Source organism: Pristiophorus japonicus, chromosome 10 (genome assembly GCF_044704955.1).
Source record: "Pristiophorus japonicus isolate sPriJap1 chromosome 10, sPriJap1.hap1, whole genome shotgun sequence".
Taxonomy (NCBI): domain Eukaryota; kingdom Metazoa; phylum Chordata; class Chondrichthyes; family Pristiophoridae; genus Pristiophorus; species Pristiophorus japonicus.
Window position 1 is genome coordinate 112,324,487 of NC_091986.1, and position 26,238 is coordinate 112,350,724.

At 47.0% G+C, this 26,238-nt stretch overlaps 1 protein-coding gene across 1 annotated transcript in view; it reads left to right on the forward strand.

Moving 5' to 3' along the window:
- The window catches only part of ctsc (cathepsin C), a 44,756-nt gene that overhangs the window by 13,413 nt on the left and 5,105 nt on the right, over nt 1–26,238 (forward strand). The window contains exons 5-6 of the mRNA XM_070892002.1: nt 13,559–13,677; nt 17,802–17,933. Coding sequence (XP_070748103.1) covers nt 13,559–13,677; nt 17,802–17,933 — 251 coding nt within the window. The remainder of the gene's footprint in view (nt 1–13,558; nt 13,678–17,801; nt 17,934–26,238) is intronic.

The following is a 26,238-nucleotide window of genomic DNA, read 5'->3' on the forward strand; positions in this document are numbered from 1 at the left end:
CGTTCTCTCCCCCCCTTCTCGTTCTCTCCCCCCCCCCCCCCTTCTCGTTCTCTCCCCCCCCTTCTCGTTCTCTCCCCCCCTTCTCGTTCTCTCCCCCCCTTCTCGTTCTCTCCCCCCCTTCTCGTTCTCTCCCCCCCTTCTCGTTCTCTCCCCCCCTTCTCGTTCTCTCCCCCCCCTTCTCGTTCTCTCCCCCCCTTCTCGTTCTCTCCCCCCTTCTCGTTCTCTCCCCCCCTTCTCGTTCTCTCCCCCTTCTCGTTCTCTCCCCCCCTTCTCGTTCTCTCCCCCCCTTCTCGTTCTCTCCCCCCTTCTCGTTCTCTCCCCCCCTTCTCGTTCTCTCCCCCCCTTCTCGTTCTCTCCCCCCCTTCTCGTTCTCTCCCCCCTTCTCGTTCTCTCCCCCCCCTTCTCGTTCTCTCCCCCCCTTCTCGTTCTCTCCCCCCCTTCCTCGTTCTCTCCCCCCCTTCTCGTTCTCCCCCCCTTCTCGTTCTCTCCCCCCCTTCTCGTTCTCTCCCCCCTTCTCGTTCTCTCCCCCCCTTCTCGTTCTCTCCCCCCCTTCTCGTTCTCTCCCCCCCTTCTCGTTCTCTCCCCCCCTTCTCGTTCTCTCCCCCCCTTCTCGTTCTCTCCCCCCCTTCTCGTTCTCTCCCCCCCTTCTCGTTCTCTCCCCCCCTTCTCGTTCTCTCCCCCCCTTCTCGTTCTCTCCCCCCCTTCTCGTTCTCTCCCCCCCCCTTCTCGTTCTCTCCCCCCCTTCTCGTTCTCTCCCCCCTTCTCGTTCTCTCCCCCCTTCTCGTTCTCTCCCCCCCTTCTCGTTCTCTCCCCCCTTCTCGTTCTCTCCCCCCCTTCTCGTTCTCTCCCCCCCTTCTCGTTCTCTCCCCCCCTTCTCGTTCTCTCCCCCCTTCTCGTTCTCTCCCCCCCTTCTCGTTCTCTCCCCCCCTTCTCGTTCTCTCCCCCCCTTCTCGTTCTCTCCCCCCCTTCTCGTTCTCTCCCCCCCCTTCTCGTTCTCTCCCCCCCTTCTCGTTCTCTCCCCCCCCTTCTCGTTCTCTCCCCCCTTCTCGTTCTCTCCCCCCTTCTCGTTCTCTCCCCCCCTTCTCGTTCTCTCCCCCCTTCTCGTTCTCTCCCCCCCTTCTCGTTCTCTCCCCCTCCTCCCCCCTTCTCGTTCTCTCCCCCCCTTCTCGTTCTCTCCCCCCCTTCTCGTTCTCTCCCCCCCTTCTCGTTCTCTCCCCTTCTCCCCTTCTCGTTCTCTCCCCCCCTTCTCGTTCTCTCCCCCCCTTCTCGTTCTCTCCCCCCTTCTCGTTCTCTCCCCCCTTCTCGTTCTCTCCCTTCTCTCCCCCCCTTCTCGTTCTCTCCCCCCCTTCTCGTTCTCTCCCCCCCTTCTCGTTCTCTCCCCCCCTTCTCGTTCTCTCCCCCCCTTCTCGTTCTCTCCCCCCCTTCTCGTTCTCTCCCCCCCTTCTCGTTCTCTCCCCCCTTCTCGTTCTCTCCCCCCCTTCTCGTTCTCTCCCCCCCTTCTCGTTCTCTCCCCCCCTTCTCGTTCTCTCCCCCCCTTCTCGTTCTCTCCCCCCCTTCTCGTTCTCTCCCCCCCTTCTCGTTCTCTCCCCCCCTTCTCGTTCTCTCCCCCCCTTCTCGTTCTCTCCCCCCCTTCTCGTTCTCTCCCCCCTTCTCGTTCTCTCCCCCCTTCTCGTTCTCTCCCCCCTTCTCGTTCTCTCCCCCCCTTCTCGTTCTCTCCCCCCTTCTCGTTCTCTCCCCCCCTTCTCGTTCTCTCCCCCCCTTCTCGTTCTCTCCCCCCTTCTCGTTCTCTCCCCCCCTTCTCGTTCTCTCCCCCCCCTTCTCGTTCTCTCCCCCCCCTTCTCGTTCTCTCCCCCCTTCTCGTTCTCTCCCCCCCTTCTCGTTCTCTCCCCCCCCTTCTCGTTCTCTCCCCCCCTTCTCGTTCTCTCCCCCCCCTTCTCGTTCTCTCCCCCCCTTCTCGTTCTCTCCCCCCCTTCTCGTTCTCTCCCCCCCCTTCTCGTTCTCTCCCCCCCTTCTCGTTCTCTCCCCCCCTTCTCGTTCTCTCCCCCCCCTTCTCGTTCTCTCCCCCCCTTCTCGTTCTCTCCCCCCCCTTCTCGTTCTCTCCCCCCCCCTTCTCGTTCTCTCCCCCTCTCGTCTCTCCCCCCCTTCTCGTTCTCTCCCCCCCCTTCTCGTTCTCTCCCCCCCCTTCTCGTTCTCTCCCCCCCCTTCTCGTTCTCTCCCCCCTTCTCGTTCTCTCCCCCCCCTTCTCGTTCTCTCCCCCCCCTTCTCGTTCTCTCCCCCCCCTTCTCGTTCTCTCCCCCCCCTTCTCGTTCTCTCCCCCCCCTTCTCGTTCTCTCCCCCCCCTTCTCGTTCTCTCCCCCCCTTCTCGTTCTCTCCCCCCCCTTCTCGTTCTCTCCCCCCCCTTCTCGTTCTCTCCCCCCCCTTCTCGTTCTCTCCCCCCCTTCTCGTTCTCTCCCCCCCCTTCTCGTTCTCTCCCCCCCCTTCTCGTTCTCTCCCCCCCCTTCTCGTTCTCTCCCCCCCCTTCTCGTTCTCTCCCCCCTTCTCGTTCTCTCCCCCCCCTTCTCGTTCTCTCCCCCCCCTTCTCGTTCTCTCCCCCCCTTCTCGTTCTCTCCCCCCCTTCTCGTTCTCTCCCCCCCCTTCTCGTTCTCTCCCCCCCTTCTCGTTCTCTCCCCCCCTTCTCGTTCTCTCCCCCCCTTCTCGTTCTCTCCCCCCCCCTTCCTTCTCTCCCCCCCTTCCCCCCCCTTCTCGTTCTCTCCCCCCCTTCTCGTTCTCTCCCCCCCTTCTCGTTCTCTCCCCCCCCTTCTCGTTCTCTCCCCCCCCTTCTCGTTCTCTCCCCCCCCTTCTCGTTCTCTCCCCCCCCTTCTCGTTCTCTCCCCCCCTTCTCGTTCTCTCCCCCCCCTTCTCGTTCTCTCCCCCCCCTTCTCGTTCTCTCCCCCCCCTTCTCGTTCTCTCCCCCCCCTTCTCGTTCTCTCCCCCCCCTTCTCGTTCTCTCCCCCCCTTCTCGTTCTCTCCCCCCCCTTCTCGTTCTCTCCCCCCCCTTCTCGTTCTCTCCCCCCCCTTCTCGTTCTCTCCCCCCCCTTCTCGTTCTCTCCCCCCTTCTCGTTCTCTCCCCCCCTTCTCGTTCTCTCCCCCCCCTTCTCGTTCTCTCCCCCCCCTTCTCGTTCTCTCCCCCCCTTCTCGTTCTCTCCCCCCCCTTCTCGTTCTCTCCCCCCCCTTCTCGTTCTCTCCCCCCCTTCTCGTTCTCTCCCCCCCCTTCTCGTTCTCTCCCCCCCTTCTCGTTCTCTCCCCCCCCTTCTCGTTCTCTCCCCCCCCTTCTCGTTCTCTCCCCCCCCTTCTCGTTCTCTCCCCCCCCTTCTCGTTCTCTCCCCCCCCTTCTCGTTCTCTCCCCCCCCTTCTCGTTCTCTCCCCCCCCTTCTCGTTCTCTCCCCCCCCTTCTCGTTCTCTCCCCCCCCTTCTCGTTCTCTCCCCCCCTTCTCGTTCTCTCCCCCCCTTCTCGTTCTCTCCCCCCCTTCTCGTTCTCTCCCCCCTTCTCGCTCTCTCCCCCCCTTCTCGTTCTCTCCCCCCCTTCTCGTTCTCTCCCCCTTCTCGTTCTCTCCCCCCTTCTCGCTCTCTCCCCCCTTCTCGCTCTCTCCCCCCCTTCTCGCTCTCTCCCCCCTTCTCGCTCTCTCCCCCCTTCTCGCTCTCTCCCCCCTTCTCGCTCTCTCCCCCCCTTCTCGCTCTCTCCCCCCCTTCTCGCTCTCTCCCCCCCTTCTCGCTCTCTCCCCCCCTTCTCGCTCTCTCCCCCCTTCTCGCTCTCTCCCCCCCTTCTCGCTCTCTCCCCCCTTCTCGCTCTCTCCCCCCCTTCTCGCTCTCTCCCCCCCTTCTCGCTCTCTCCCCCCCTTCTCGCTCTCTCCCCCCCTTCTCGCTCTCTCCCCCCCTTCTCGCTCTCTCCCCCCCTTCTCGCTCTCTCCCCCCCTTCTCGCTCTCTCCCCCCCTTCTCGCTCTCTCCCCCCTTCTCGCTCTCTCCCCCCCTTCTCGCTCTCTCCCCCCCTTCTCGCTCTCTCCCCCCCTTCTCGCTCTCTCCCCCCCTTCTCGCTCTCTCCCCCCCTTCTCGCTCTCTCCCCCCCTTCTCGCTCTCTCCCCCCCTTCTCGCTCTCTCCCCCCCTTCTCGCTCTCTCCCCCCCTTCTCGCTCTCTCCCCCCCTTCTCGCTCTCTCCCCCCCTTCTCGCTCTCTCCCCCCCTTCTCGCTCTCTCCCCCCCTTCTCGCTCTCTCCCCCCTTCTCGCTCTCTCCCCCCCTTCTCGCTCTCTCCCCCCCTTCTCGCTCTCTCCCCCCCTTCTCGCTCTCTCCCCCCCTTCTCGCTCTCTCCCCCCCTTCTCGCTCTCTCCCCCCTTCTCGCTCTCTCCCCCCCTTCTCGCTCTCTCCCCCCCTTCTCGCTCTCTCCCCCCCTTCTCGCTCTCTCCCCCCCTTCTCGCTCTCTCCCCCCCTTCTCGCTCTCTCCCCCCCTTCTCGCTCTCTCCCCCCCTTCTCGCTCTCTCCCCCCCTTCTCGCTCTCTCCCCCCCTTCTCGCTCTCTCCCCCCTTCTCGCTCTCTCCCCCCTTCTCGCTCTCTCCCCCCTTCTCGCTCTCTCCCCCCCTTCTCGCTCTCTCCCCCCCTTCTCGCTCTCTCCCCCCCTTCTCGCTCTCTCCCCCCTTCTCGCTCTCTCCCCCCCTTCTCGCTCTCTCCCCCCCTTCTCGCTCTCTCCCCCCTTCTCGCTCTCTCCCCCCCTTCTCGCTCTCTCCCCCCCTTCTCGCTCTCTCCCCCCCTTCTCGCTCTCTCCCCCCCCTTCTCGCTCTCTCCCCCCCCTTCTCGCTCTCTCCCCCCCCTTCTCGCTCTCTCCCCCCCCTTCTCGCTCTCTCCCCCCCCCCCCCCCCCCCTACTCCCTCCCCGTCAGAGGGCTCCCGGTGCTGCAGTCGGTAAGTAGAAAATGTTTTATTTATTTATTGTTTGGTTGATTTATTGATGTATTTATTATTGATAATGGCTCTTTATTTGTAAAACTGAAGTGTTTAATGTTTATAAACTTCCCTTTAAACCCCCCCCCCCACCATTCCCTACATCTGATTTGTAACCTACGCCTGATTTTCTAAAGTGTAGACAAGGTTTTTTCGAGCGTACAAAATTCTTCACTTACTCCATTCCAATTTAGTTTGGAGTAAGTTTTCACTGACGAAACTTTGAAAACAGGCGTAAGTGACCAGACACGACCCCTTTTGAAAAAAAAATTCTGTTCCAAAGTGAAACTGTTCTAACTGACTCGAACTGGAGCAAACTAAATGACGAGAATTCCAATTTCTAAGATACTCCGTTCGACACCAGTTGCTCCTGATGGGCCATTGACCCAAAGAGATGTTGTAGTCTATATGGCTACTCATACCATCATCATAGGCAGTCCCTCAAAATCAAGCAAGACTTGCTTCCACTCAGAGTTCTTAAGTGACTGAACAGTCCAATACAGGAATTAGTCTCGTCACAGGTGGGACAGACAGTCGTTGAAGGAAAGGGTTGGTGGGGAGTCTGGTTTGCCGCATGCTCTTTCCGCTGCTTGCGCTTGCTTTCTGCATGCTCTCAGCGACGAGTCTTGGTGCTCAGCGCCCTCCCGGATGCTCTTCCACCATTTAGGGCAGCTTTTGGCCAGGGATTCCCCGGTTGTTGAGGATGTTGCATTTTATCAAGGAGGCTTTGGGGGTGTCCTTAAACTGTTTCCTCTGCCCACCTGGGGCTCGCTTGCCATGTAGGAGTTGCTTTGGGAGTCTTGTCAAGAATGCGAACAATGTGTCCTGCCCAATGGAGCTGGTCAAGTGTGGTCAGTGCTTCGATGCTGGCTTGATCAAGAACACGGACATTGGTGTGTCTATCCTCCCAGGATCTTGGTGGTATTTCTTCAGTGCTTTGAGGTGTCTGCTGTATAGGGTCCATGTCTCTGAGCCATACAAGAGGGCAGGTATCACTGCAGTCGTGTAGACCATGAGTTGGTGCCAGATTTGAGGGCCTGCCTCTGACTCCCACTTGTGGGAGTTGAATTTATCGGATCCCTTAAACTTCTTGAATAATACTGTGCTGAGCTTTTACTGAGGTGTAATTGGTGGAGGTAATGGATAGGCTGAAGATATTGAAGGGAGCCTAGGCCTTGGGTCTGGTTTAAGCCTGAGGGCACTTAAACAGCTACTAATTGAATATGGTCTGGTAGGCATCATTAGGAAACTCAGAAATGAGAATGTGACTGAAAAAGGGAATGTGATGCCAACCTGTAAAAAGGAGCATCGAAATAGCCACTTGTATTTATATAGCACCTTTTTAACTTAGTAAAGCATCCCAAGGCGCTTCACATGAGTGTTGTAAGACACCCAAATTGACACCGAGCCACAAGAAATTAGGGCAGATGACCTAAAACTTATTCAGAGGTAGGTTTTTAAGGAGTGTCTTAAAGGAGGAAAGAGAGGTGGAGAGGTTTAGGAAGGGAGTTCCAGAGCTTGGGGCTTGGGCAGCTGAAGTCACAGCTACCGATGGTCGAGCAATTAAAATCTGATGCTCTAGGGCAGAATTTGAGGAGCGCAGAGATTTCAGGGGTGTTGTGGGGCTGAAGGAGATTAGAGATAGAGGGGCGAGGCTAAGTAGGGATTTGAAAACCAGGATGAGACTTTTTAAATCTAACAGTCAATGTAAGTCGGTGAGCGGGACTTGGTGCAAGTTAGGATATGGGCAGCTGAGTTTTGGATGACCTCAAATTTACGTAGGGTCGAATGTGGGATACCAACCAGGAGTGTTGAAATAGTCAAGTCTCGAGGTAACAAAGGCATGGATGAGAGTTTCAGCAGCAGATGAGCAGAGGCAGGGGCAGAGACTGACAATGTTGTGGAGGTGGAAATAGGTGGTTTTATGCTGCGGATATGTGGTCAGAAGCTCATTTCAAGGCGCAAAGACACCGAGGTTGCGAAGAGTCTGGTTCAGCCTCTGATAGATGTTCGGGAGATGGATGGAGTCAGTGGCTAGGGAAGAGTTTGTGGTGGGATCCGAAGACAATGGCTTCAGTATTCCCAACATTTCTGCTCCTGCACTGAATGTCCGACAAGCAGTGTCAATTTAGAGACAGTGTATTTAATGAAGTCTCTGGATCTGGTGTCTTATCTTCCTTTGAACTTCCTCAACCTATCTGTAACTGCCTTATTGAAATTTCTGTTTCTTTTGTCACTGTTTCTCTCCCTTTCTCTCAGGAAGTTCAAACTTCTTTGCTGCTGATACTGTTCCATGAACACCAAGGAAGAATTAATTTGCTATCCCTTTGTCATGTGGTATGTCACCTTTTGGGACTTTGCAATGGCTCCACCATTTATTTTTTCATCTGCTTGCTCTGAATATATTGATAGCCATGCTTGCCATTCTAGAATTTCCCTGCTAACTTCATTTTTTTTCTCTCCTTTGCTCTTCTGACCATTTTCTCGAACTCTTTACCTTGTTTTTATATGTCTTGATTCGCTAGCCTTATAGTTCAGGAACAATCTCTACTCTCTCCATTACTTTCATTTTTGTCCACATTGGTCTGCATCTGCAATGTTCCAGGGAAAGACCTTTGTGAGGTCATCCACTTTGGACCTAAAAAGGATAGAACAGTACTTTCCTTAATGGTGCAAAGCTAGAAATAGTGGAGGTCCAAAGAGATTTTGGGGTGCATGTACATGGATAATTAAAACATTATGGGCAGGTACAAAAATAATTCAAAATGCTAATGGAATGCTAGCCTTTATATCTAGAATACAAGGGAGTAGAAGTTGTGCTGCAGCTATGCAAAACCCTGATTAGACCATACTGGATTTCTGAGCAGTTCTAGGCACCACACCTTGAAGTATATATTGGCCTTGGAGGGAGTGGAGTGCAGATTTATCGGAATGATACCTGGACTCCCGAGGGTTAAATTATGAGAAGAGATTACATAACTAGGGTTGTATTTTCCTGGAAATTATACGGTTATGGTGTGGGGTTTTAAAAGGGGGATTTGGGCGTTTATAAGCATGCTTGTAAGTGACTTGGCAGTTTCTAGTCTCATCACCCCTCGTAATCAGCCTTTTTAAATGTTAATGTTTCTATTCTCATTCATTCCACCATAAACCTATTTGTAAACATTGGCACATTGTGGACATATTGATGCACTCTGACCACTATTGTCTAATAGTGGCCCTGCTCAGGTAGGTTCTTTAGCCAATAGTTCCATGTGAGATCAAATGATGTCATGGAAATGGGCTATTTGGTCAGACCAGTCTGGTTTTTGTCCTCCACATGAGCATTAGTCCTAATTCTGTTTACTCTGTTCCCCTTTTCAACCCCTAATCCTTTCTTAAATATTGACACAATCTCTGCTTCAGTTACTAACTTCAGCAGTGCATTCGACAGCCTCAACCCTCTAATTTTAAAAACAAATCTTCAGTCTTAAATCTCCTATGTTTAAATACAAAAACAAAATACTGAGGATGCTGGAAATCTGAGCAGGTCAGGCAGCATCTGTGGAGAGAAACAGTTGACTTTTCAGGTCGCTGACCCTTTGTCAATGTCTGACGAAGGGTCAGCGACCTGAAATGTTAACTCTCCCTCCACAGATGCTGTCTGACCTGCTGAGATTTCCAGTATTTTCTGTTTTTGCTCCTACATTTAATCTTGTGTTCGGGGCCCCTTGTTCCAGACTCCATAATCACTGAAAAGTCTGTTCCTTTTTGCTGCTTCTGTTCCATCATTATTTTAAAATCTCTATTAAATTGACCCTAATCTCCTATGGAAAATTGGGGCTGTTTTAATATTTGTATTTTCTCACTATTTTGCCAGGCAGCATCCTCGTAGATCTGCAATGTATCATCTATTGTCTCCACATCTTTCCTGTAGTATGGATCCCAAAACTGCACATTGTCCTCCAACTGTGGCCATAAGGTTTTATGTAGATTAACCTTTACATCTTCGGTCTTGTATTCTATGCCTCGTCACAAAACACAGTACTCCATTACCGCTGCTTTTAATATCTTGCAAACCTGAGCCCTGAAATCCCTCTTCCACATCACCCAGCTTTTCCTCATTCAAAGTATAATGCTACCTTACATTTACTGACATTGAATTCCATCTGCCACTTTTTGTCCATTTCACCATCATATCTGTCTTTACAGCTTCCTTTGGTCCTCAAAATTCTTTACTATGGCTGCAATTTTGGACATCCTTAATTTCAAATTATTGATGTACGTAGTAAACAGAAGTGGTTCTAGCACAGAACCTGTGGGATATGATTGCTTGGTTTCAATCACTGAGAAACTGCCCTTGACTCCAATAGTGTGCTCCGCTCTAACTTTTTTTTTTAATCCAGTAATCTCCTGTGGGTACTTGCCAAAGCCTTTCTGAAACTCCTTGTACACCACATCCACTGTATTCTCCTACTAGATCTGTCCCCTCCTGCAAAGAACATTTGCATTTGCTGAGCATCATCTTGCATTTTTAAATCTGTTGGCTGATTCTAATTATTTTCTCCATATATCTATTTAGTAATGTATCTTTTTTAATTTAAAAATTCTAATGTTGCCCATCATGGCTGTTAAACTAACTGTCCTGTAATTATCCAGGTTAGTCCTGTATCCCTTTTTTGGTGAAAATTGGTATTGCAATGGCCCCGCCCCTCCCCAGTTATCTGACACATCCATTTTCAGTGGGATCGTAAAGGTTAATTTTAACCTTTCTCACCTGGTGGAAAAATGACTGGATTGGATCAATTGCCTATTTTACACCCCACCTGATTTTCCTTTCCATGGGTGGGGTGGTTGATCCAATCCTGTCAATTTTTTGTCTGGTGTGTTGGACTAAAATTACCCCCATAATTTCTGGGGCTTCTGCTGTTTCTTCCATTTTCCCTTGGGATTAATGGATGTATCTTGACACTGTTCCTATTTAGCTTAACTAACTTCTCTAATACATTCTTAATCTCTCTTCGTTTTAATCAATTCAAAATTTACCTCCTCACGTCTTTTGTAAACACTGAGTTAAGTTACCCACCATTTTATGCCTGTGCTCTAATAACTCATTATCTTCTCAGGAGTCTCATGTTGCATTTACTGATGTATTTGTAGAATATTTTACTATTAATTTTTTTCCCTCCTACTTCCTACTTGCTTTCCTTGACCTTGTCTTGACCTGTTTCCTATTTGTTCTTGTATTCTCTCTCCTATCATTTTTATGATGCCCTGTAGGCTCCATATGCCCGCTTCTATTTTTATTTCTAACCTCTATTATCCATGTCATTCTGAAACTTGTATGGTATACATTTATTCTGCAACTTTGCAATATATTCAGTATATATCCCATTGTTGCTGTACACTTCTTTGTGCCAATTTCTCTTTCAACCCCACCTCAACTAGCTAGCATTTCTGAAAATATACACCATTCATATCTGGTGACCTTGTTTTGTACCATTTCTATTTGAACTTTAAACCTCATTGTATTATGACTTGTCCTGATGTGCTTGCCCACATTTAACTCGCCTATCTGATTTATTTCATTGACTCATAACTAGATCTCTTCCCTTGTAGGCAAATGTTTCTGCCTTTTTTTTTGGCAAGGTAGCACCTCATTCCTTTATCTGTTTCCTCATAACTAGTCAATTTGTTTTTTCCTCTTGCTTTATTCCTTCTACATCTTTTTGCAAAATTAATTCTGTACAATTATCTCATCTATTTCTACCTTTCTGACTTGTTTGCTTTTATTTTCCCCATCCCTTTTCTAGTTTAAATGACTCTCCACTTCACACTTTTTTTTTTGCCAAGGATCCCTTCCTGTGCTGATCCTTGCAGAATAGTTGCCATCTTCCTCAGAACTGATGCCAATGCCCCACAAAACACAAACTGTCTTCATGACATCACCACTATTGAGCTTTCTGACACTCCCTATTCAAACACATGGTTGGAGGAGTAATCCATAGAATACCATCCTTGAAGACTGAACCTAGGCCTGCTTCCTAAATGCAATTTGCAGGACTTCAGACCAATGTTCCCCCTAATATATCTCTTGGGTGCTCGGCCCATTCAGAGTTTCGCGCATGCAAGAAATTTAACATTGATAAAGCCGCTCCTGGACTGGCAGAGAGCTATGTGGCCACGCAGCTTAGAGGGACCGTTGCTTGAGACCCATCTTTCCTATATCATTGGCTCACAGGTGGACCATGATTGGCTGCTGTCTCCTTTTCTCATCTTTCTGAAAAATGCTTTATCCTAGCATTCTTAATCTGGACTGAAAAATATTGGCCCATAAATTGCAGTCGGTGGTGTAGCCATGGAGAGCGTTACTGACCTACAAAAAGAAAATGAACTTGTCTTGAGCAAGGCCCAGAATGGTGACTTGCTCTTCTGTGCTGCAGAGTTCTGCGCAGTGTATGAAATCATGTAGGTCAGGAGCGCAGCGTACCGTTTGCGTGAGGGAAGACATGACCACAAAAGCTGTCAAAACTAAGCCGTGGTCACAGAAACTTCTTCTACATTGAAATTACCTCCCTTTTGTAAAAAAAAAAAATAACTTTTTAAAAAATTGAACTGGTACTTGGATTTATCAACATTTTGTTTTATTCTCATCCAAACACACAATTTATTAGTCCTATGTGTACAACTTCCTGTTTTGACAGTCAGTAACGTTCTAACACTCCTACAAGTAATGTTGAAATTCAGAAAGATTCCCAGCCATATATTCAGTTAATTTTCAGGATTAAAGTATATACATTATTCAGACCTAATAAAGATAGGTAATACTGTAGATATATATTTTCCTTGTTTATAGATGCATTATATTTTGTTCATTTGAGTTGAAAGGACAGAATTGGTCACTGAAATCTGATAGATGTTCACTTTTTATTTAACTTCAACTTCCCAAGTAGTTAAAATGAATACTTTCTATCTGTCTGGCCTTCTGTTTCTAAAGGATTTTTTTCATGAGCAATCAATTTAATGTTCAAACTCTGAACAGTAAAATAGAGTATGCTAAATAATGTGTTCACATGAACCTTGCAAAAATAACTTTAAAAAAAATTAACTGCTGTTTGTCCAATTTGGACATGTTCACTCCATTTAATATAAAACTAAAGTGCAGAAAAGATAACATTCATTGCACACTGTTGAAACAAAACTAAGTTATCCTTGAAATCTTGATTGGTTTCTGCTTAAAAGTCGGTGCAAAATCAAACATTGAGGGCACACTCTGGAGATGGTTTTTATCCAGGCTATTTGAACATGGGTGTCCCTGTGATGACTTTCTTAATGATGCATTGCTGCAAATATTTACTTGTGTGCTTATGTAGGTCTGTCTCATACACATAATTTGGTTTTGAAGATTGGGTGTCAGTACTGTACTGTCACACTATATATATTCTTTAAGTTGAAAGGCATGGCCATGTGAACCTTGATCGACCAGTAACAAGTTTCCTCCCAAAATATATACACCGATCTCTTAAAATGTGAAACGGGCTTCTGTGCTTGCTTTCGCTAACCGTAAAATTTTCGGATGTAATTACTAGGCAGTTGGTTGGCAAATAGCCTAACTCTACACCAGTAATTTTGATTTCCAAGGTGGAGTGGATGATCTGTGAAGGTGTACTTTGACCGATTGCAAGTTTGGAATTAAGCGCATGCTCTTGGGGAAATCCCAAACTTACAATTTATTTCAAAGGCAGTATCCCCGTTGCAAAATATGGGCCATAGTGTCCACCTGTCTAGCTATCAAGTCTCCTATTATTGCATTGCTTCTGTCTGTCTTATAATCTAGATTCTAAATTATCAAACTCAGACTTCCATTGGGCTCTCTTGTGCCATTGGTTCCTACATGACTTTTTGGTGATTTCCCTTTTCAGAAGTTTTTCCTGTGTATTCTGTCATGCCCAATACCTTTCTTTCAGTTTTGTTTTTTTCTTGTGTCCTCTTTAGCAGTGCTTTGATCTGTCTAGTTTGCTCAATTTACATGAATATGTTAATACTTCTACATCTTGTGTCATTGCATGGCACTACAATTTCATCACAACTTTTAAAAAAAAATCTAAATTGCGTTATGAAAGAGATTTACTGAGTGGAAACCATGTGTATCCTTGCAGGGGCAGGCAAATCAGGTCGTAGGATGCTTGGCACATTGGTTAAGAGTGCAATGTGTAAATCATATTATTTGGTGAGTAGGGAGAAAAGAGGAGGCAAGTGATTTGTTTGGAGGGGCAGAATTTTGAAATAGCAGGGAGAATCAACTCTTGCAAAATTTTCCATATTCATGCAAGGTGACTAATTTGGCCACCTACATTGCTAACCAAGCTACTTATTTTATTCAGTCTGCAACAACTCGTTAAGTTGCAGTCTACTCCTGTTTGTTTTTTAGTACAGGGAAGATAATTAAATAATCTAGTCTTTTGGATAAAGCAAATTAAAACTGTATTTACCTTGTGCTCAAAAACTTAGAATTCCAATTAAATGATCTTGAATTAAAAGTAGTCAGTAATGAAGCATGGTACTTCAAATGAGATTTCTGAATAATAATTGATCTTCTTTTTTTAATAGGCGTCCAAGACCTATGCCTGTATCTGAGGAGATGCAGAAGTTGGCATCCTCTTTGCCAGAATCATGGGACTGGAGGAATGTTGCTGGAGTGAATTATGTTAGTCCTGTTCGAAATCAAGGTACAGTCATTGGGCCCAAGTTTCCACATGATTTGCGCCTGATTTTTAGGAGCAACTGTTGGAGAACGGTCTATCTTAGAAATCGCAATTCTCCACATTTTTTTTTTTTTCTGCAGTTCTAGTCAGGTAGAACAGTTCCACTTTGGAACAGAATTTTTTCTTCAAAAGGGGGCGTGTCCGGCCACTGACGCTTGATTTGAAAGTTTCCACAGTGAAAACGTACTCCAAACTAACTTAGAATGGAGCAAGTGAAGATTTTTATAGACTGAAAAAACCTGTTCTACACATTAAAAAATCAGACGCAGGTTACAAATTAGGCGTCCAGAACGAGGTGGGGGGAGGGGAAGGGAAGTCATTAAATTCTACAATAAATCCTTATTTATACTTATACAAATATTATACAAATAAATCCAACCTGAATAAAAATTTATAAGAAAAGATTAAATAAACCATCTTCCTACCTGTGTGAGGGAAGCCAGGGAGAATGCTGCAGCAAGCCTCACAAAACGAGGCAGCTGTTCCCAAAGGCGGGAGGGAGGGAGGGAACCGACCGAATGCGCGGAGGGGGGGGGGGACTGACGAACGCAGGGAAGCCGTTCCAGGCGGCGGGGAGGGACCCAACCGACCGAACGCGGGGGGGGGGGTGGGGGGAGCCGTTCCAGACGGCAAGCGAGCGGGCGGGAGGGACCTGACCGACCGAACGCAGCGGGGGGTGGGGGGGGAGGAAGCCGTTCCAGACGGCGGGAGAGAGGGAAGGAGACAGAAGGCTGCAGGAAGCCTCAGAAATTGAGGAGCCATTTCCCGACGGCAAAAGGGGGAGGTCGTCGGGAAATTGCTGCCTCAACTTTGAGGCTTCCTGCAGCCTTCTCAGTGCTGATGTGCTGATGGCAATGTGCTTTTATTAAAAAATGTTCAAAAACTAAACAGCTTCAAAGAACTACAAAAATGGCCAAGTGCCAATGTTTCCTTCACACTGAGCATGCGCGAACGCTCCAACGCGCACGCGCAGCATTGCCGGCAGGAAAAAACTAATTTAAATAGTACCCGCCCCCTCCCACTTACAAAATTGGCGCGAGTGTTGGCTCCGCCCCCCTGGGCGCCGCATCAAACAGACAAGGAGCTGCAGGACTCTCCAGAATCGCGAGTTTTTTTTCCGGCGCCGTTTTAGGCGCGAAAAACGGGCGCCCAGCTCGGAGAGGTGCCCGTTTTTTATCGTGTGGAAACTTGGGCCCATTGTGTTAAAAATGAGTGACTGACTTAAAATCTTTCAAAAATGCAACAACAAAAAAATAGTCTGAAAAGCCAGATTTTTATAGGAACCATATTTCAAAACATGGCCTGAGCCCTTTGCCAACTGAGAAAATTGATTGCCTGCAGCATGTTCATTAACAGGATCCAATGTTTCCACAAACTATATTGAGCCAATATTGAACTATATCTAGGCAGGAGGCTCTGAATGTCGTTGTACAGAATTAAAAATAAGACTTGCATTTATATTGCAATGTAGAGAGAAATCTGTTTCTTGTGTTGGTTAAGGGAGGAAAGACTTTCAAATAGCTTCATGGGATCTTTAATGTCCAGGGGCAGATGTGAGCTTCTAAGGGATCGCACCTGGTTTCAAAAGGCATTCTTGGTGCTGGGAGATCTGGAATTCATCCCCTTAAGCAGGCAAATTCTTTAGTTTAAAGCTAGCCAACTCAAACAATTATCAGTTTACTGTAATTTTATTTTGCAAGCTAGGAAGAACTAATGTCAATGCCCTCTGAAAGCTAATATTGAACAGAGCTTTGAGAAATTTAATAGTGGGCAACTACCCAAATATGGAAGAAATACTCCAAGATATATTAGGGTAGATTTTCTTAGAAGTTCAGTGCATACAGCTAGGAACAAATGCTAGAAATGTGCTGCAACCTTCTGTAGTTAACTCATTAGCATAATTCATCATTCCATGTGCAGCTTTCACCTTGTACAGGAGCTAGCCTCGCCTAATTTTATGTGGGAGAAAGTAAGGGCTGAAAGATTGTTTTTAAGTGAACATTTAATGGGATATGATTTTTTTTTTTGGTTCATGTGGGACTGAGTCTGCAAGAAATTGATGGAGCAGCCCATACCTGAACTCTTTTTTTTTTAAGCTGAGTGGTGTGGAGGTGGTTGTGATGAATAAAGTCATGTGCAACATTCTGGGGGACCATTTCCATTATACAATGTGACCGAAGTAGAGGCAGAATTTAAGGCAGCTGGCTAGCTGTTGCTGGCTGTACCAGTCTTGTGCATGTTTGGTACAGGTGTTGTTGTAAAGGTGGCAGTATGGCATCTAGATCACTTGCTGACTTGTGAATCCAGTTACCCACAGACATTGCTACATGGATGTGACCGAGCCTGCAGTTGTGGTTGGTGGTATCATGGTGGATGTGGCAACAAGGCTCTGACTGTAGCTCCCTTGTATGCCTTCTATCATCTATCTCTCAAAAGCATATTATAACATGTGTTTCCAAAGAAGGTTAGTTGGGCCTTCATGTATCACATTTGTGGCTGTTTGTCATGGCCACTGTTGGGAATTGAAGCCACCTCTACTCCAGCCCCCCCTCCAACCCCCTGCCTCCATTGCACTAATCCTACGAATAGCAAAGTATGTACCCCTTGGTTTGTAGATGAAGGTATCACCAAATGAGTGCAGAGCAGCCTGACCTGTCTGACATACTTCTGTCCATCTTCCTTGTTTTCCCCTCAAAACCCAATATGCAGCTTTTTTTTTTGCTTGGGTACCCAGGAGCCAGTGCCAAATAGAGCATGACTAACTGGTTCCTGGGTACCTAAAGTGCAAAATAAAATGGAAATGGCCTTAAAAGGCTGTTGGGATTCTTTATCTGGGGCTTTCTACATATAGCTCTTGGCCTAGCAAATCTGAATGAAGAGTGAACATGAGTTGGTGCTGGAAAGTGCCATACATGTCTAAATGATTTGTGCATTTAAAATGAAGTTCAGATTCTGTTAAAATCAGAAATGTATGCAATGTTCTAAATGGGTAGATCTGGTGTTAAGCAGATTCAGTCCTTTTTCCAATTGGTTAGGCCCAAAACCATGACCAATTGGAATTTGAGGGTTTTATGCAGCATGCTGTTGAACTGTGATTGCACCAGTTGAGCTTGTTGCCCAGTCTGACATGAAAATCTACTCTGCTGGTTTTGGGCAATCACAATCCAGTGGGAATTGGTCCACATCACACAACCAACTACACTAAGTACTGTTGGCACAAATGAGCATGTTGAGAGAGTCTGGAGAGATGATTGGTACAGAAAATTGAATACTCATTTGTACAGTAGGGAATTATTTTGGGGAATAGTTTCTAATGAGTTAATAACCAAATTTAGATGCTTGGTGCTGACTGGGGGAGCATATTCCTTTGTTTCACTTTACATTTTCCCACATTGTGCTGTGGTACTAAATGCAGTAACCTAATTGTTACAAGACCTCTTCTGAAATTCTTGTCTTGGAAATGTTTGAGGCCTGGTCAATAAAATACTTTGGCAAAGAAAGCTTTCAAAAAAGTTCCAATGTAATTGTAGTTTCTTTTGATTATGTAAATATAGCAAAATGTAGCCTAACTCTGTTTTTGTTCAGTGCAACCTAAACTCTGCTCAGAATTGCTAACCTATATGACCTACTTTTAGAATGACTCTTTGGACTATTGAATTCAACTGCGTTCATTATCTAATTTGGCACAATTTTGTGGCTGGATTGCTGCTTTTTAAAAAAATTATCTAGACTGAACATACTCTTGCTACTGTTTGCCACGTCCATGTAGATAGTCCTTCATGAATTTGCATTTAATTAGGTTATCTACAGTTCCAACAACTGATGTATGATTACGGGTACTCTTGTTTCTTTGAAAGGTGTTATCTAGGCAGCAGCTGCTTGGATTGTAGGGCAATGAGGGCTCTATTCCAGTTAATGTGCCATGTTAAGGTATGATAGTTGAGTAAAGATTCCATACATGGGAGATAGAGCACGTTTTTAACTTTTTGATCAGCCTTAACTTTGCACAATTTGACACTTGAACAAACATTGGTGTTTTTCGGTTCGTTGTTCTGTCTGACCCCACTTGTGTCTCTGTACTACTCCAGGCAACTGTGGCAGTTGCTATTCCTTTTCTTCCATGGGAATGCTTGGAGCCCGTATTCGTATTCTGACGAACAACACACAGGCTCCAATCCTGAGCACACAGCAGATAATTTCCTGCAGCCAATATTCACAAGGTAATTGACTAAAAGCAGTATTGTTCAATTCATTGATATTTGCTTTCGGCACTTTAAGGACAATCTTGTTGATTTTTAGGTTGTGATTTCACAAAACACATTCAACTAACTGTTCTTGGGCTGCAAAATATGAATTAATATTCAAAATTTGCTAGAACGGCGTAGCCCCGACCTGGGCGCCCGTTTTTCACGCCACAAAGTGCGCCTAAAAAAAACTTACCTATTCTCCGGCTCCCTGCTGGTCCTCTGGAGCCGGGCGCGACGCAGCGCGAGCTGTGGGGGGGGTGGAGCTAGGTCCCTGCGCTGAAAACAATGCCGGGACCTCTGCACATGCGCGCTACATTGGGGGCGAATGTGCAGTAGCTCCAGGCGCCCAAAACTGTGTGGGAGGAGCCCGAAGCACACAGCCCCTAGCCCTGGCCGAATGGCCTCACTGGGGCTGCGTGCATAATGCTGCCTCCCACGCCTAGCTCCTGCTTCCTCCCGACCCAACCTGACCTCCCGCCCCCGACACGAACCGACCGGCTCCCCGCCCCCCCCCCCGCGACCCGTGCTCCCGACCGCAACCCCCCGACCCAACTCGTGCTCCCTCCTTACCCGAACCAACCCGACCTCTCTCTTCCCCGACCCGATCCGTGCTCATGACCGCCCCCCTCCGACCCGCGCTCCTGGACCCGACCCAATGCAACCAACCTGTAAATCTGGTGCTGGGGCGGGCCCTGCCCGAAGTTTTGGGCCCAACCAGGCCCGGCCACCCCCCCCCCCCCCCCCCTCCTTTTTCTCTCTCCCCTGCTCCTCTCCATTTTCTTCCCCCCTCCCCTTCTCCTTTCTTCTCCCTTCTCTCTTTCTTCCCCCCCCCTTCTCCTTTCTTCTTCCCCCCCCCTTCTCCTTTCTTCTCCCCCCCCCCCTTCTCCTTTCTTCTCCCCCCCCCCCTTCTCCTTTCTTCTTCCCCCCCCCTTCTCCTTTCTTCTTCCCCCCCCCTTCTCCTTTCTTCTTCCCCCCCCCCTTCTCCTTTCTTCTTCCCCCCCCCCTTCTCCTTTCTTCTTCCCCCCCCCTTCTCCTTTCTTCTTCCCCCCCCCTTCTCCTTTCTTCTTCCCCCCCCTTCTCCTTTCTTCTTCCCCCCCCCTTCTCCTTTCTTCTTCCCCCCCCTTCTCCTTTCTTCTTCCCCCCCCCCTTCTCCTTTCTTTTTCCCCCCCCCCCTTCTCCTTTCTTTTTCCCGCCCCCCCTTCTCCTTTCTTCCCCCCCCCCCCTTCTCCTTTCTTCCCCCCCCCCCCTTCTCCTTTCTTCCCCCCTTCTCCTTTCTTCCCCCCCTTCTCCTTTCTTCCCCCCCTTCTCCTTTCTTCCCCCCCCTTCTCCTTTCTTCCCCCCCCCCTTCTCCTTTCTTCCCCCCCCCTTCTCCTTTCTTCCCCCCCCCCTTCTCCTTTCTTCCCCCCCCCCTTCTCCTTTCTTCTCCCCCCCCCCTTCTCCTTTTGTCTTCCCCCCCCTTCTCCTTTTGTCTTCTCCCCCCCCTTCTCCTTTTGTCTTCTCCCCCCCCCTTCTCCTTTCGTCTTCCCCCCCCCCCCCCCTTCGCCCTTCTTCCCCGCCCCCCTTCTCCTTTCGTCTTCCCCCGCCCCCCCCCTTCGCCCTTCTTCCCCGCCCCCTTCTTCCCCGCCCCCCCCTTCGCCTTCTTTCCCCCCCCCCCCCAACACAGACAGGTGGAGACACTGAGGGGGGCATCCCAGCACGCTGTTGGAGGGCTCCCGGTGCTGCAGTCGGTAAGTAGAAAATGTTTTGTTTTATTGATTTTTTTTTTTAAAAAAAACATTATTTCTTAATTTTTTTGATTGATTTTTATTGGTTGATTTACTGATGTTTTTATCATTTATTATTGATGATGGCTCTTTATGTGTAAAACTGAAGTGTTTAATGTTTGTAAACTTCCCTTTTAAACCAACCCCCGCCCCCCCCCCCCCCCCACAATCCCTACGCCTGATTTTCTAAAGTGTAGACAGGTTTTTTCGAGCGTACAAAGATCTTCACTTACTCCATTCTAAGTTAGTTTGAAGTAAGTTTTCACTGCCGAAACTTTGAAAACAGGCGTAAGTGGCCGGACACGCCCCCTTTTGGAAAAAAAAAATTCTGTTCCAAAGTGAAACTGTTCTCACTGACTTGAACTGGAGCGAACTAAATACCGAGAATTTGAATTTCTAAGATACTCCGTTCTACACCAGTTGCTCCAAAAAAATCAGGAGCAACTGAGGCCGAAACTTCGCCCCACAGTGTTAAGTGTTGAAATTGCTGCCTTTGCCTAACATTAATTTATCCTCTGTTGCTTCACAGCCAGTATGAATATTTTAATAAAAATCCAAATGAATGTCTCATAACATAAGAAATAGGAGTCGGCCATTTATTAAGATCATGGCTGATCTGATCATGGACTCCGCTCCACTTCCCTGCCTGGTCCCCATTACCCTTCACTCAACTATCACTGAAAAATATGTCTATCTCTGCCTTAAACATATTCAATGACCCAGCCTCCACTGCTCTCTGGGGCAGATGATTCCACAGATTTACAACCCTGAGGAAATTCCTCCTCATCTCCACTTTAAATGGGCGACCCCTTCTGAAACTACGCACCCTAGTTCTAGATTCACCTATAAGTGGAAGCATCCTCTCTGCATCCACCTTGTCGAACCCCCTCATTATCTTGTGTTTCAATACGTTCATTTCTCATTCATTCATTCATTCTTAACTCCAATGAATACAGGCCCAACCTGCTCAACCTTTCTTAAGTCAACCTCTTCATCTCAGGAATCGATCCAGTGAACCTTTTCTGAACTGCCTCCAATGCAAGAATATCCCTCATTTTTTAAATGAGACCAAAACTGTATGCAGTACTCTAGGTGTGGCCTCACCAATACCCTGTACAATTGTAGCAGGATTTCTCTGCTTTTATATTCCATTCCCCTTGCAATAAATGCCAACATTCCATTTGCCTTCCTGATTACTTGTGTACCTGCATACTAATTTTGTGTTTCATGCACAAGGAACCACAGATCTCTCTCTACTGCAGCATTTTGCAACCACTATCTCTGCAGCCATTTCTTTTAAGACCCCAGGATGCAAGCCATCAGGTCCAGGAGACTATCCACCTTTAGTCCCATTATTTTACCGAGTACTACTACTTTAGTGACTGTGATTGTTTTAGATTCCTGCCTCCCTATAGCCCCTTGATTTATGCATTATTGAGAAGTTTTTATGTCTTCTACTGTGAAGATTAATACAAAATAATTGTTCAAAGTCTCTGCCATTTCCCCATTCCCCATTATTAATTCTCCAGTCTCATCCTCCAGAGAATTAGCCACTCTACCTTCCTTTTTTACATACCTGTAGAAACTCTAACGATCTGATTTATATTTCATGCTAGTTTATTTTCATAATCTATCTTCCCCTTTTTTTTAGTTCTTTACTGGTTTTTAAATGTTTCCCAATCTTTTGGCTTTCCACTAATCTTGGCCACTTTGTATGCCATTGTTAAATTTGACACCGTCCTTTATTTCCTTAGTTAGCCACGGATGGTTATACCATAATCGTTTGTTCTCCTTGGAATATATTTTTGTTGAGATTTGCGAAATATCTCCTTAAATGTCTCATTGCTCATTAACCGTCTTACATTTTAATATATTTTCCCAGTCCACTTTAAGAAACTCTGCCTTCATACCTTTTTGTAGTCTCCTTTATTTAACATAGAAACATAGAAAATAGTTGCAGGAGTAGGCCAGTCGGCCCTTCGAGCCTGCACCACCATTCAATAAAGATCATGGCCGATCTTTCACCTCCGTACCCCTTTCCTGCTTTCTCTCCATACTCCTTGATCCCTTTAGCCATAAGGGCCATTTCTAACTCCCTCTTGAATATATCTAACGAACTGGCATCAGCAACTCTCCACAGGTGAGCACCTCCGAGTGAAGAAATTTCTCCTCATCTCAATCCTAAATAGCTTACCCCTAATCCTTAGACTGTGTCCCCTGGTTCTGGACTTCCCCAACATTGGGAACATTCTTCCTGCATCTAACCTGTCCAGTCCCATCAGAATTTTGTGTTTGAGAAAATAATAACATAAGAATTAGGAACAGGAGTAGGCCATTGAGCCCCTCGAGCCTGCGCCGCCATTCAAAAAGATCATGGCTGATCTGGCCGTGGACACGGCTCCACTTACCCGCCCGCTCCCCGTAACCCTTAATTCCCTTGGTTAAAAATGTATCTATCTGTGATTTGAATACATTCAATGAGCTAGCCTCAACTGCTTCCTTGTGCGGAGAATTTCACAGATTCACAACCCTCTGGGAGAAAAAATTCCTTCTCAACTCAGTTTTAAATTGGCTCCCCTATATTTTGAGGCTGTGCCCTAGTTCTAGTCTCCCTGACCAGTGGAAACAACCTCTCTGCTTCTATCTTGTCTGTCCCTTTTCATTATTTTAAATGTTTCTATAAAATCACCCCTCATCCTTCTGAACTCTGAGTAAAGACCCAGTCTACTCAATCTATCATCATACCCTCATCTCTGGAATCAGCCTCGTAAATCGTCTCTGTACCCCCTCCAAAGCTAGTATATCATTCCTTAAGTAAGGTGACCAAAACTGCATGCAGTACTCCAGGTGCGGCCTCATCAATACCCTGTACAGTTGCAGCAGGACCTCCCTGTTTTTGTACTCCATCCCTCTCACAATGAAGGCTAACATTCCATTTGCCTTCCTGATTACCTGCTGCATCTGAAAACTAACTTTTTGGGATTCATGCACAAGGACCCCCAGGTCTCTCTCTGCACTGCAGCATGTTGTAATTTCTCCCCATTCAAATAATATTCCCTTTTTTTTATAATTTTTTTTTTCCCTAGGTGGATGACCTCACATTTTCCGACATTGTATTCCATCTGCCAAACTTTAGCCCATTCGCTTAACCTATCTAAATCTCTTTGCAGCCTCTCTGTCATCTACACAACCTGCTTTCCCACTAATCTTTGTGTCATCTGCAAATTTTGTTACACTACACTGTATCCTTTTCCAGGTCATCTATGTATATTGTAAACAGTTGTGGTCCCAGCACCGATCCCTGTGGCACACCACTAACCACCGATTTCCAACCCGAAAAGGACCCATTTATCCCGACTCTCTGCTTTCTGTTAGCCAGCCAATTCTCGATCCATGCTAATACATTTCCTCTGACTCCGCGTACCTTTATCTTCTGCAGTAACCTTTTGTGTGGCACCTTATCGAATGCCTTATGGAAATCCAAATACACCACATCCATCGTTACACCTCTATCCACCATGTTTGTTATATCCTCAAAGAATTCCAATAAATTAGTTAAATATGATTTCCTCTTCACGAATCCATGTTGCGTCTGCTTGATTGCACTATTCCTATCTGGATGTCCTGCTATTTCTTAATGATAGCTTCAAGCATTTTCCCCACTACAGATGTTAAACTAACCGGCCTATAGTTACCTGCCTTTTGTCTGTCCCCTTTTTTAAACCGAGGCGTTAATTAGCTGCTTTCCAATCCGTTGGTACCTCCCCAGAGTCCAGAGAATTTTGGTAGATTATAACTAATGCATCTGCTATAACTTCCGCCATCTCTTTTAATACCCTTGGATGCATTTCATCAGGACCAGGTGACTTGTACACCTTGAGATCCATTAGCCTGTCCAGCACTACCCCCCCCCCCCCCACCCCCCCTAGTGATAGTGATTGTCTCAAGGTCCTCCCTTCCCACATTCCCGTGACCAGCAATTTTTGGCATGGTTTTTGTGTCTTCCACTGTGAAGACCGAAGCAAAATAATTGTTTAAGGTCTCAACCATTTCCACATTTCCCATTACTAAATCCCCCTTCTCATCTTCTAAATGCCAGTGAATACAGGCCCGGTTGATCCAGTGTCTCCTCATATGTCAGTCCTGCCAGCCTGGAAATCATTCTGATGAATCTTTGCTGCACTCCAATAGCAAGAATGTACTTCCTCAGATTAGGAGACCAAAACTGAACACACTGTTCCAGGTGAGGCCTCACCAAGGCCCTGTACAGCTGCAGTAAGACATCCCTGCTCCTATACTCCAATTCCCTAGCTATGAAGGCCAACATACCATTTGCCGCCTTCACTGCCTGCTGTACCTGCATGCCAACTTTCAATGACTGATGTACCATGACACCCAGGTCTCGTTGCACCTCCCCTTTTCCTAATCTGACACCATTTAGATAATATTCTGCCTTCATGTTTTTGCCACCAAAGTGGATAACCTCACATTTATCCCACATTATACTGCATCTGCCATGCATTTGCCCACTCACCTAACCTGTCCAAGTCACCTTGCAGCCTCTTGGCATCCTCCTCACAGCTCACACTGCCACCCAGTTTAGTATCATCTGCAAACTTGGAGATATAACTCAATTCCCCATCCAAATCATTAATGTATATTGTAAAGAACTGGGGTCCCAGCACTGAGCCCTGCTGCACCCCACTTGTCACTGCCTGCCATTCTGTAAAGGACTCGTTTATCCTGACTCTGCTTCCTGTCTGCAAACCAGTTCTCTATCCACGTTAGTGCATTACCCCCAATATCATGTGCTTTCATTTTGCACACTAATCTCTTGTGTGGGACCTTGTCAAAAGCCTTTTGAAAGTCCAAATACGCCACATCCACTGGTTCTCTCTTGTCCACTCTAGTTACATCCTCCAAATTCTAGAAGATTGGTCAAGCATGATTTCCCTTTCATCAATCCATTTGGACCGATCCTATCGCAGCTTTCCAAATGTGCTGCTGTTTCATAATTGATTCCAACAATTTCCCCACTACTGATGTCAGGCTAACAGTCTATAATTACTGGTTTTCTCTTTTTTTAAAAAAAAAGTGGTACATTAGCTACCCTCCAGTCCATCGGAACTGATCCAGATTTGATAGACTGTTGGAAAATGACCAATGCATCCACTATTTCTAGGGCCACTTCCTTAAGTACTCTGGGATGCAGACTATCAGGCCCCGAGGATTTATCGGCCTTCAATCCCATCAATTTCCCTAACACAATTTCCCAACTAATGAGGATTTCCTTTAGTTCTTCCTTCTCACTAGGCCCTCGGTCCCCTAGTATTTCCGGAAGGTTATTTGTGTCTTTCATGAAGACAGAACCAAAGTATTCAACTCATCTGCCATTTCTTTGTTCCCCATTATAAATTCACCTGATTCTGACTGCAAGGGGCCTATGTTTGCCTTCACTAATCTCTTTTTCTTCGCACATCTACAGACGTTTTTGCAGTCAGTTTTTATGTTCCCAGTGAGCTTCCCCTCATACTCTCTTTTTCCCCCTCCTAATTAAACCCATTGTCCTCCTCTGCTGAATTCTAAATTTCTCCCAGTCCTCTGGTTTGCTGCTTTTTCTGGCCAATTTATATGCCTCTTCCTTGGATTTAACACTATCCTTAATTTCCCTTGTTAGCCATGGTTGAGCCACCTTCCCTGTTTTATTTTTACTCCAGACAGGGATGTACAATTGTTGGTAGTTCATCCATTTGATCTTTAAATGTTTGCCATTCCCTATCTGCCGTCAACCCTTTAAGTATCATTTGTCTGTCTATACTAGCCAATTCACATTTCATACCATTGAAGTTACCTTTCCTCTAGTTCAGGACCCAAGTCTCTGAATGAACTGTGTCAGTCTCCATCTTAATAAAGAATTCTGCCATATTATTATGGTCACTCTTCCCCAAGGGGCCTCACACAAGAAGATTGCTAATTTGTCCTTTCTCATTACACATCACTCAGTCTAGTTGGTTCCTCAACATATTGGTCTAGAAAACCATCCCTAATACACTCCAGGAAATCTTCCTCCACTGTATTGCTACCAGTTTGGTTAGCTCAATCTATATGTAAATTAAAGTTGCCCATGATAACTGCTGTACCTTTTATTGCACGCATCCCTAATTTCTTGTTTGCTGTCTCCAACCTCACTACTACTGTTTGGTGGTCTGTACACAATTCCCACTAGTGTTTTCTGTCCTCTGGTATTCCGCAGCTCCACCCATACAGATTCCACATCATCCAAGCTAATGTTCTTCCTTACTATTGTGTTAATTTCCTCTTTAGCCAGCAACGCCACTGCACCTCCTTTTCCTTTCTGTCTATCCTTCCTGAATGTTGAATACCCCTAGTTGTTGAGTTCCCAGCCTTGATCACCCTGGAACCATGTCTCCATGATGCCAATTATATCATATTCATTAATTGCTGCCTGCGCAGTTAATTCGTCCACCTTATTACGCTTAGGACACTGTTTTGTC